This window comes from Cucurbita moschata, unplaced genomic scaffold (genome assembly GCF_002738365.1).
Source record: "Cucurbita moschata cultivar Rifu unplaced genomic scaffold, Cmos_1.0 Cmo_Scf00007, whole genome shotgun sequence".
Classification (NCBI taxonomy): domain Eukaryota; kingdom Viridiplantae; phylum Streptophyta; class Magnoliopsida; order Cucurbitales; family Cucurbitaceae; genus Cucurbita; species Cucurbita moschata.
Genome location: NW_019268523.1, coordinates 2,768,414 through 2,780,035, shown reverse-complemented (window position 1 = coordinate 2,780,035; position 11,622 = coordinate 2,768,414). Strand labels below are relative to the sequence as shown.

At 35.6% G+C, this 11,622-nt stretch overlaps 2 protein-coding genes across 5 annotated transcripts in view; one reads left to right on the top strand and one right to left on the bottom strand.

Moving 5' to 3' along the window:
* Nucleotides 1-2,298: 2,298 nt before the first annotated feature.
* LOC111445504 lies at nt 2,299-7,114 on the bottom strand. 2 transcript variants are annotated; one of them, XM_023083924.1, is made up of 9 exons: nt 6,925-7,114; nt 5,955-6,095; nt 5,122-5,224; nt 4,797-4,856; nt 4,084-4,140; nt 3,804-4,004; nt 3,607-3,718; nt 3,311-3,528; nt 2,299-2,651 (listed from the first exon to the last, which is right to left on the bottom strand). In XM_023083924.1, exons 2-9 carry the CDS (start codon nt 6,083-6,085, stop codon nt 2,559-2,561), a joined length of 975 nt encoding a protein of 324 aa, XP_022939692.1. In that variant the 5' UTR covers nt 6,086-6,095; nt 6,925-7,114; the 3' UTR covers nt 2,299-2,558. The 2 variants fall into 2 exon arrangements, with proteins under 2 accessions (XP_022939692.1, XP_022939691.1); XM_023083923.1 differs by having other exon boundaries at nt 5,955-6,089.
* Nucleotides 7,115-7,984: 870 nt separating this feature from the next.
* LOC111445605 (30S ribosomal protein S1 homolog A-like) overlaps nt 7,985-11,622 on the top strand; it is a 4,831-nt gene continuing 1,193 nt past the window's right edge. Inside the window, exons 1-8 of one of the 3 annotated variants that reach the window (XR_002710882.1) lie at nt 7,985-8,970; nt 9,069-9,143; nt 9,239-9,310; nt 10,181-10,261; nt 10,354-10,451; nt 10,612-10,737; nt 10,806-10,854; nt 10,944-11,158. Coding sequence is in view for 2 of the 3 variants with exons in the window: in XM_023084100.1 (XP_022939868.1) it covers nt 8,056-8,970; nt 9,069-9,143; nt 9,239-9,310; nt 10,181-10,261; nt 10,354-10,451; nt 10,612-10,737; nt 10,806-10,854; nt 10,944-11,105 (1,578 nt within the window). In the remaining variant the exon portion in view is untranslated. Of the gene's footprint in view, nt 8,971-9,068; nt 9,144-9,238; nt 9,311-10,180; nt 10,262-10,353; nt 10,452-10,611; nt 10,738-10,805; nt 10,855-10,943; nt 11,336-11,622 lie in introns of those variants that run through there. The other 2 variants (XM_023084101.1, XM_023084100.1) reach the window with 2 other exon arrangements.

Below are 11,622 nucleotides of genomic sequence, written 5' to 3'. Positions count from 1 at the left end.
TATCGTTATTTGGAGGTTGGAAATTGCATTAAGCGAGAGTTCGATCTTGACTTAGGATGAATGATGTCAACGTACTTAGCACACACAAGTTAGATGGGAAGTGGTGTTTCTCGTGGCACGTGGGTGAGTAATACGTAATAACGTGCACTTAGAAGGGGAACAATAACTGAAAACGGTTACTAACGCCTAGAAGGAGCTCGCACGCATCAAGCTAGCACATCAAGTGAGTAACCTCTTACTTGTTCTAGCAAAACTTAACATATACCGGTATAGAATTACTTGATTATTATCAACGACAAATAAATCAAATATTCTGACACGTCACCAATAAATCAGTTAAAAATTTTACGTGCTAATAAATAAGGGATCACCATATTTTAATCTTAGAATTTCATAATTAATTAAAATATAGATATATCTTAAAAGATACGACATTAATTATATTAATATTTTAAAAGTTCTTGTTTATTCTGGCGTCACAAAATACCACGTGGTAGATTTTTATTGGAACAGATGTCATTGGAGTTATTATTATTATGTAAATCTCAGTGTTATTACGAATCACACAAAACTTTGCGTATTGACTTTTTAAAAAAATTACTCGAAAATCGATAAAGATTTCGTAATCTGACACGTGTACGACACGTCCTCCACGAATTTATGGAAATGCCAGAAAACAAGTACCCTGGTTAAAAATTAAAAGAAAAATGAATATTTTAAACTTTTCTTTAATATTGACAACGTGGAAATTTAATGAAAATAAGACATTGGGATAAGGGAAATGATATTATAGCTTAAAAATATCATTACTCTAAAACTTGATTAATTTTAGTTTATATACTTTTTCAAATATTTAATTTTAATTTTTTTTATAAAGTTTAAATTTTATATTTAAAATTCACATAATTATATAAAAAAATATATATTTAAGTTTGATAAATTATATTTTTTAAAAAATATTTACTAATTAACTTGATATGTATGTTTGTTTATTATTTAGTTCCAATCATTTAGTTTTATTTTTTTTATTTTTTAATTTAATACTAGATGACAAATTTCCAATTAAGTATAAAAATAGTAATTTTTTAATATATTTATTACCGTTGTTTTTTTTTATATTGATTACATCGTTATTTTATTTACTATTTATTAGTGATGTGACTTGTTCCAATGCCAATGCCACATTTTCACGATTTAATAACAATTGATATTCTATAAATTATTTAAAAAAAAAACAATATTCATAAAATGCTTTTTTTAATGGTAAATAAATTGAAATGAATGGATAGGATTATTCTGGATTGGCAGGTGGTGTCCATGTGATTAAAGTCAACGGTTCTGATTGTAAGATCAAAGCTCTTGATTTTGGTCAAGTCATCTAGCTTCCTTAGCCGTTGATTTCGTTTAATTATTTTTAATATCATTTTGTTTGATACTAAGATATCGAGATAAGAACATTGTTTAGGAAAAAAAATATTTATTTAAACATTACAAATTCAATTTTGAATTTACGATCTCTTAAAGTTGAGAGAGAAGTGACTTAATTATGCTCTTATCATGTATTTAAATTAATGAGATTTAATATTATTATTTTTTATTTAGTGTGTAGTTAAGTTTATTAGAAAATATAGGATTGTCGAATAATTTTAGTATTATAGTATACAATCGCATAAATGAAACTTGTATACAATCACCTAAATGAAACTTGACGTAAGAGTCCAAACCTATCGTACTATGTCTATAGTCATCAAAATGAAACGTTCAGCCCAAATCTACAGTTAATAGATATTGTCCACTTGACCTGCCTCACAATTTTTAAACGTTGATAGGGAGAGATTCCACACCTTTACAAGAAATACTTTGTTCTCTCAAAACGAGGTGAGATCTCTCAATCCATCCCCCACTCCCTTGGTGGCTCAACATCCTCGCTTCCAAACCGTTTGATGTTTGGTTCTGATACCCATTTGTAACAAGCCCAAACCCACTACTAGTAGATATTGTCCGCTTTAGCCTGTTGCATATAACTGTCAATCTCACACGATTTTAAAACGCAATTTGTCAGGGAGAAGTTTCCACACCCTTATAAGGAGTGCTTCATTCCACTCTTCAACTGATATGGAATCTCACACGTGAACACTGGACACGATTAAAGAGGGTGGCACAACACATGGACGCAGACTTTGGAACAATATGCCACATAAACACAACTCGAAGGACACAACAATCATAGTATGTACGTTTCCCACTAACTACTCGATATAAATTCAAAGAACTCTCTCGACATCCAACCATGAAAAACTTGATGGAATAGCACATCTTTATTATTCTCGCCTTGCTTAGAATGATATCGCATAAAAGCGTCGAGGACAAACCAAAATGCTTGAAATATTCAAAACATTAACACCAGTAGCAGCAGCTAGAGAGCATGGCAAAAAACCATGCCACAAGAGACAAGTTTAAGAAAGAATAGCTTAATATCTAGTATGACAAAATTAATGGTACCATTAACTTTAGCTTCTTCCCTTCAATGATATACATTCCCAGAACAATTCGTGCTTTTAAGAATCTTGTGGCGTCTCAAATCTCGTTGGGGTGTCAATACCCATCATACAGCAAAGGCCTGATAATAGGATTATAAGCAAAACTAGCCCCTGCATGGTTGGAGAATGGAAGCAAATGTAAGCCAAAATGACACATTTTAACAATCAAGACTCGTGGTCTCAACCGTGGTCTCAACAACTAACCACGTTTCCGAGAGTAACTTTGTAACAGCCCAAGCTCACTGCTAGCAGATATTGTCTTCTTTAGGTTTTTCCTTCTAGGCTACCCTTGAGGTTTTAAAATAAGTATTAAAATGCGTCTGCTAAGAAGAAGTTTTTACACCCTTATAAAGAATGCTTCGTTCCCCTCTCCAACCGATGTGGGATCTCACAATCCACCCCCCTTCGGAGCCCAACGTCCTCGTTGGCATATCACCTGGTGTCTAGCTCTGATACCATTTGTAACAGCTCAAGCTCACCACTAGCAGATATTGTCCTCTTTGGGCTTACCCTTCCGGACTTTCTCTCAAGGTTTTAAAACGCATCTGCGAGGTTTCCACATCCTTATAAAGAATGTTTCGTTCCTCTCTCCAACCAATGTAATATCTCACAACTTTTTACTAACTCCAATATTTCAGTCCAGTGTTTCAAGTAGTTCTAGAACTGGCTAAAATATAACTAAAATACTACCAGGTCCTGATGATTAACCAATAGCCAAAATATATGAATCGTAAAGCTAAGAAATCATATAAAAACAGTTAGCGACTCACGACGAAGAGGCCCTCGAGAAGAGATGATTTAATTTGGCAGAGTTCATCGCAAGAATTTGCTGATTTAGCCGATCCGTTTCCAGAGGAACCTTCAGCCATAAATCTTTCCAGCTCGACATAAGAATGGCGAATGGACCTAAAAGGATCTGAAATATAGAGAATTTCATACTTTGCCCCAACATGATCCGCAGAAGTCATTATCTCCAACAAAGTTTTGCCTATAATAATTTCAAAATTCACACATAAGAATTTATACCACTACAGCCACAACATAAATCATCAATGAGCCAACATACTTTCAGAAGTTGATGGATCGACTTCTTTGGGAGAACCGAGACCTCCATGAGCGAAAACTACCAAATCCGTCTCTCCCTTTGGCTTCTTTTCCATTCTTGAAACCAAATAATCCTACTCGTTCAACGCAGAAAGAATCAAGAACGATATCATAAATGTTCTAAGAAAACAGACTTTGGTCATATAAAGACGGGTTTACGTTAACCGATTGCAGCACTGGAAGTCTCTGAAATGATTCATCCTCAACAGAATTCGACTCCCCAAAAGCGCTATTGCTGATTCTGAGGTCATGCCCACATGATTTTTTGAACTCCGAGATCAATATATTTTCAACTGTACCCATTTCTGGTGCAGCCACATAGGGAAATGCCATGGAGAAGTTGGACCTTGAGAAAGAAACCTGTGAAAATTGATCCAAGATATAGAGTTGAGACTCATATGCAGTTTTAGAATTTATAAAACAAATTGTTTTTGCAAACCTTAAGTAAGTCCATAAGATTTGGATCCATGCGCCTGTTCATGAAATCTGACTGCAACTATAAAAGGCAAAAGACTTTGATCAAGAAACCAACATAACAGTGCATCAAATTCTTATCCTTGAAAGTAGAAAAACTATTTGCGACACATGACATAAAATAAAGCTTTGAGCTAACATCATAATCTGACTACGAGCAAATATATAAAGATTAAAAAGGAAAGCATGTCGAACGTGGATGAGACTCAAAAAGTTCATAGTTATTCTTTTTGAGTTTTACATACTTTTTTCGATAATAATATTGATAATTATAAAAAACAAATAAAATAATCCCAAGCTTTTGCCATATCAAGAATTGTCTTAGTATCTAATTAACTCCATCCTAACCACCTTAGCTAGACATTACTTATCTTATAATAATCTTAGATTCATTTTGGACCAAATTCCCTGAAAACATGCTTTGATCACGTTATCCGATAAACCTTTGATCACCTTTCAGGTTCTCCTATATCCATATTTCGAAGTTGTCTATTTTTAAGCTCAAACAATAGCCCAAATTCAAACTTGATAAACCAGAGGTCAGATTTTTGGCTATAAGAAAAAAAATACAATGAAGAATGAAATAAACCATGTGAGAGAGCAGAACAAATTCACAATAACTGAAAGAGTTACATGATGAAGAGTGAGTGATAGATCCCAAACTCCATATATTCCTACCTCTGAACCAACAAAGATTATTGCAAGATCCACAGGCTGCTCTACTTCCTTTTTCGTGCACTAAACAATTAAACAATTAATAATATATCAATACGAGAAAAGAAATCGAGAATATTTTTTTTTGTGAAGAACCAAACTTACATTGAGAAAAAAAAAAAAAGAATGAGATAAAAAGGGTGTCCAGAAAACCAAGCCCAAAAGGAAAGAAAGCCAAACTAAAGAAAAGGATATACCAAAAAGCAAAACAGGAAGCCTTTTAAAAAATAAAAATTCTTAAAAATGACAGAGAACTCTAAAACAAGATTCGAAATGTTAACAAACACACCAGAATTTTTGACCAGCCGCCTTCATAGAGAACAGACTTTGCCATCTCCTGTGGGGAAATGGTCTGATAATCGACATATTTTTCTAGGATGTTGTTAGACAACCTGCGGCCATACAGTACAATTTTTAAATCAAACATAGAATAATGATAGTATATGATATATAACAAGTAGTCCTGTGAGACCCACATCGGTTGGGGAGGAGAACAAAATATTCCTTATAAGTGTGTGAAAACCTCTCCCTTGCATACGCGTTTTAAAACCTTGAGGGAAAGCCCAAAGGGGACAATATTTGCTAGCGGTGGGCTTGGGCTGTTACAAGTCCCTCCAAAGAGAATTCACTCGTATAAAACCAAATAAATGATGATAATGGGGAAACTAACCAAATAGACAGAAAAGAAGACGAATAATGGAGAATCTAAAATTTAAAATAACAACAATAAACCATACAATCAGCTAAGCAGGGAGAAAGGCAAAAAAAATTCGCTAACTATACGTAGATAGCTTCATCTATGTACTGTTTATACTATGCATGCACCACCAAACAGCCCATAGTATTATGTGAACGTTAATTTTACAAGCTATTGAGCTCTTATGCGAACTCCCCGTACCACTCGAGAAGAAAATTTTCTACCTTTGATGCGCCAAATATATTCCATTGAGTAATTTTAGGAGAGGCCAAATGGATGCCACAACGAACAAGGATGATCCGACATAGGGATGTCGAGGATCTCAATTGTATAAACTTAATCTATGTATAATTCAGTGGAACGAGTTGATACACAAAAAATGTCACATGTCGCATAAAAGAAACACGAAAAATCAAGCAGCATACCCATGGCGATGCTGAGGGGACCAGAGGAATGCAGGAATAGTAGATGGCAAAGATGCAATGGGCTCGATTTTCACTACCATCAAGATAAAAACAAGAAGCAAACCCCACATGGGCACGTCCACCTTCTTCATCTCTCTGAATCTCCACATCAACAAGATAAGAGGTGAGTTCAGAAAAAGGTTATCATTCACGAGACGAGATCTATTTGGCAAATGAAATTTTATATATCAGAACCATACATCATTCCATGAATCCGAACTTCAAACGTTACAAATCAAGAATTTTCTCATTAGACAGAAAGATCGATTTAAAGGAAGCACATCAAAAAGTACAACCGGTAAAGATGATGGGAAAAGGATTCCAAAATGAATTAAATTTTGCTCAACAGAGAAATCAATGCCGAAGTAGTTTTGAGCACTTCATTATATCTTGTTCTCTTTCCAAATCCATTTGGGATTTCATATTGCAAAGTTTGGTTGGTTAAATGCATTACCCAACAATAAGGTCTCTCTTGAATATCACTATAATCGATCATTTTTATGGTCTCTATGGCTTGAAAAAAGGATCGATTGCTGGTCTTTTCCATTTGAAACTAAGAACCGCAAGAACAATTAACTATATTCTTTAAAAGAAAAAATCACAGAAAACAAATTTAGGAGAAAAACAATCGACTAAACCTATAATTTTACTGAATTCAACAAAATTTATACACAATACGTAAGAAAAAAAAAACGAAACGAAATGAAAAAATTCTTGCAAATTAGACCGAGAACGAAGGATCTATACAGTTAACTACGATCGCTGGAAATTAAAACTAAAAACGAAGAACATAAAATCGGAATAAGAAAAATGGGAACTAACCAAGTGTTTTCCGTTTTCTATTGTTAAAATAAATCGAAAAGTTTCATGTTCAGAGCTAATCTAAATAGAAATCAATTCAATTTACAGAGAAGAAAAGAGATAGGCGAACCTGAAAGGTGATTATGAACAGAGGCTCAGTTCTATCTGCAGAATCTTCGAGGATTTCTTCGGCAGCTGAGAGATGACAGTCTTCTAAGCTCCGCCTTTCTTCAAGAAATTTGATCTATTTGGAGACCTTTTTCTGGATGCTATGCAATATTGTGCTCCTCAAGAGAGAGATTCTGAACTTTTTATTATTATTATTATTTTTTAATAGAGATTCTGAAATTTTCTTCAGAATATATATATACATACACATACATACACACACACATATATATATATATACACGTGCCAACGAGAATTTATACGGTGTCTCTGATTTTTTCTACCATTTTTTTAATGATAGTAAATTTTTTTTTTTTAATCACATTAGTAGTAAGAAAATAGTGGAAGAGATTAGAGCTTTAGATATTTATATTAATTAAGTTATCGCTCAATTTTATGAATTTATAAAATTTTTAATTATGCATTTAAGCAACAAATATTTCTGATTAATAAATATTAAAATTTTGTCATAGTTTCTTAAAAAGTTTTTTTTAAAGGGAGGCGTTAAAAAGTTATATGTCATTCTAGATGGTATGACGGAATGAGTTACAACGACCGATGACACTTTGTGATTTAGGATGACGTTGAGACATATGGGCCATGTTGATTGGGAACCACTATTATGTTGGATGCTAATTGCATTGAGAGACATTAGCCACAAGTAGACACAAGGTTGAGTCGGATGATTTGGTCTAGTGTAGAGGCAAGTTGGAAGTGTCGTAGTTAATTGAACATACATGCAACGGTGTGTGTGGTCGAACAAGTTTTGATTCCGCACAAGTGATGTTTGGTTGGCGAAGTCAAATCTCATCTAAGGTCCGACAAAACTATAAAGTCGGGCAAAAAATGTATATGGGGCTCAAATTCTTCTTAAGACTAGTCGACCAGGCCACATGAACTCAAAACACAAGCCCAATTTTAGGCCCAATTTGATTCCCAAGCCCAAGGCCCACGGCCCATCATCTGCTTGCCCAGAAACAGTCGCGCCGAATAATATGAACAGAACGGATAATGCAATTTCAAAGGCACTCATTGAAGCCAAAATCCTCCAGCGACGAAGCCGAGCTCAGCTCATGAGGTGGGCAGCCAAAAAATGATGCTAATCCTTGCGGGACTTCAACCCTGTAAGTGTCTTTGCGCTCTCAATTCGTCATCTGAGCCTCAAGATTTCTCAGTTTCATCTAATTCCCTTAGGAATTCAGCATTTCTCACTCCACGAATCTCAAATTTCAAATTGTATTCCACTTCTAATTGGTCTAATAACTGTGATAAATCCAAGAAATTGTCATTGCGAAGGAGGAGTAGCGTTGTATTTTGCTCTAGGAATGAAATTTTTGATAATTTCTCGAGCACTCAGTTGCCGAATAAGCCTAGCGAGGATGAAATTCAAGGCATCGATGAGATTGGTTTGCTAAATAAACCTTCTCCTGCTCCTATAAACAATGGAGTTTCATCAGAATTTGACGAAGAAGTTGAAAATCCCGACGAGAATGAAGCCCTAGCGCCATTTATGAAGTTCTTTAAGAATACAGATGCTGTAGAAGAAGAGGAAGAAGAGGAAAAGGCGGTAAGAGCTTTTGAAGAGAAAATTGATGGAGATGAGGAGATTGTGAAAGCCAATAAGTTAAATGTTGAGTACTATGAGCCCAAACCTGGAGATGTCGTGGTCGGTGTGGTTGTCTCCGGTAATGAAAACAAGCTCGACATCAATGTCGGGGCGGATCTATTAGGAACAATGTTGACAAAAGAGGTGCTTCCATTGTATGACAAAGAGGTGGAATTCTTGATGTGTGATCTAGACAAGGATGCCGAGTCTTTTATGATGAATGGGAAGATGGGGCTGGTGAAATACGACGATGCTGTTAGCCGTGGACTGGGGCCGGGGCGCCCTGTCGTGGAGACTGGCACAGTTTTGTTTGCTGAGGTTTTGGGAAGGACACTTAGTGGTCGCCCATTGCTCTCGACTAGAAGGTTGTTTCGACGGTTAGCTTGGCATCGAGTGAGGCAGGTTCTTTTCTTGATTAGCTTCTTTGTTTATTGAAGTTTCTGTGTTAGGGGGCACAAAGAAGAAATGTATATATTCGTTGTGGTTCCCTTGTTCGACAGATTAAACGACTCGATGAGCCGATTGAAGTTAAAATATCAGAGTGGAATACTGGAGGCCTTCTTACAAGAATTGAGGTTGTTTATGCCATCTTAATTAATTTGGTTTTTAGTTTGTATGTTCTTATTGAATGGCTTATGTTTCGGTTCGGTTTTGATCTGTTGTTCTACAGGGTTTGCGAGCGTTTCTTCCGAAGGCTGAGTTATTGAATCGAGTAAATAACTTCACAGAATTGAAAGAAAATGTGAGTATGTTTCAGTTTCTTCTATGTTTTAGCTGCTATATGCAGCCTTTACTGGTTCATCATGTTCAATTCGTCAACTGAGCCTCAAAATTTCAAAGGGTTTTTATGGATAAAGAATATAATCTTGCAGTGTTCTCTGGTCTTGCGATTTATCATGCTATTTCATAGTGTAAACTGTCTAACATCTTGGATTATGCATCTTTATTTGTAAATTTCGTGGTCAATGAAATAGTTTCCTAAGAAAAAGACATGTGTGAGATTCCACATTGATTGGAGAGAAGAACGAGTGTCGGTGAGGACTCTGGGTTTCGGAGGGGGTAGATTTTGAGATTCCACGTCGGTTGGAGAGGGGAATGAGGCATCTTTATAAGGGTGTGGAAACCTCTCCCTAGTAGGCGCGTTTCAAAAATCTTGAGGGGAAGCCCGAGAGGGAAAATCCAAAGAGGACAATATTTGCTAGTGGCAGGCTTGTGCTGATACAACATGCCCGTAAATAATGCCTTAAAATATCTCGCTCTTCATCCTTTTCAATCTTCTGATGTAATAAGCATTGTAACTACCTTATTGTAATCGACTTGGTCGTCGTTGTCATGATATTATTCTAGAGCGGGGTCTTGAAACTTATGATTTCGTCATATGCATGTGGAACCAAGAATTTGCCTCGCGGACTTTCGTCATTGTGGCACATGTCTTGTTTAACTTGTTTCTTGGATATACATCCAGTTCGTATTCTCAATTACTCGGATTTCTTCAAATTTTCTGCCTTGAACTTGCCCCTTTGCAGTGTCGATTTTAACTTGACATAATAAGTCAAATGGAAAGTATGAACGAAACGATCTTAGCTCACTGTATTGGTCTCCTATCGTGCAGGTGGGACGTCGGATCTTTGTGCAGATCATGCGAATAGATGAAGCTAAAAATGATTTGATACTAAGTGAGAGACAAGCTTGGGTCAGTTTCACCACTACATTCTTTTCGAATTTTTTCTCCTCGAGCACTGGACGAGTACACCAATAAATAGTCGATTTACGTATTTATCGTAGGAAACGCTGTATCTCCGTGAGGGAACTCTTCTAGAAGGGACCGTGAAGAAAATATTTCCTTATGGAGCTCAAATAAGAATTGGTGATACAAACAGAAGGTGAGTATCAATGTAGATTGCTTTTATAGCTAAAAATAGCTGATTGAGATGAACTGTGAAGAAATAGTTTCTGCTTTGACTGGGCTTGCCATATTCTGTTGTTCTTATTAATCTTTAGTTTCTGAAAAATTGTTGATGCATCCACCTAAATGTTTCTCAGCGGATTACTCCATGTTTCGAACATAACCCGTGCCCGAGTTACCTCGGTGAGCGACTTACTCGCAGTGGGCGAAAAGGTCAAAGTTCTTGTCGTGAAGTCGATGTTTCCCGACAAGATATCCCTAAGGTAATTGACGAGTATATTACTCGATTTAATAGAGTCGTGATAACGATTTTTCTTTTGTGGTTTTACAGCATTGCAGACCTCGAAAGTGAGCCCGGCCTCTTTATATCGAACAAGGAGGTAACTCTAGTCATACCGATCTTCCTCACCGACGAACTTCATTTTCTTTGAAATTTGACTCGAGTCGTTTTTTTCTTTTCCTATATTAGAAGGTATTTTCAGAGGCCAAGATCATGGCGAAGAAGTACAGGCAACGGCTACCTGTGGTCGAAGGCTTTACAAGGCCCGAACCTGCTCCAACTACAGATCTTCCGTTTGAAAACGAATCGAGCATGTATGCAAATTGGAAGTGGTTCAAATTCGAACGGTAGTTGTCGAGTTAAACGATCTTTCTTTCATGCTTCCCAACCACGCCTTACTCCAGGCAAGCATTCTTACCGTTATCGTTATCGTTATCGTTATCGAATTTTAGGAACGATAAAAATCAAGGGAATGGGAAGTGTAAAAGATCAAATTTTGAACACCATTCTGTCTTAGTTCAGCTGTTTCATTGAAGTTCTTAGCCGCACTTTTTCCATGCATAAATTTTGTCATATTAGCACTTAAGTCCCTCTACTTTCATTTATTTCATTTCAATTCCTATAGTTTTATAAACCAAATAAATTATCATTTTAAAAATAAAATGAAAAGGGATTTGAACGTGGAAGCTGAAATGCCATAAATTCAGTAAAATTTGTCCCCAATATTATGTCCATTCACTTTGTATTCTATTGCCCTAATTTGCTTTTAATAAAAAATAACATTTTTGGGTAAATTTTTTTATTTATTGATATTAGTGAATATTAAGAGTTTTTTTTTTTTTTTTTTTTTTTTTTTTTTTTTTTTTTT

Excerpts from the sequence above, each read along its gene's own strand:
- LOC111445504 (XM_023083924.1), bottom strand. The coding sequence starts at position 6,085 with ATGAAGAAGGTGGACGTGCCCATGTGGGGTTTGCTTCTTGTTTTTATC. Across the intron at positions 4,857-5,121 it reads GCGGCTGGTCAAAAATTCTG|TGCACGAAAAAGGAAGTAGA; the intron begins GTGTGTTTGTTA and ends TTAATTGTTTAG. Across the intron at positions 4,141-4,796 it reads TAATCTTTGTTGGTTCAGAG|TTGCAGTCAGATTTCATGAA; the intron begins GTAGGAATATAT and ends TGCCTTTTATAG.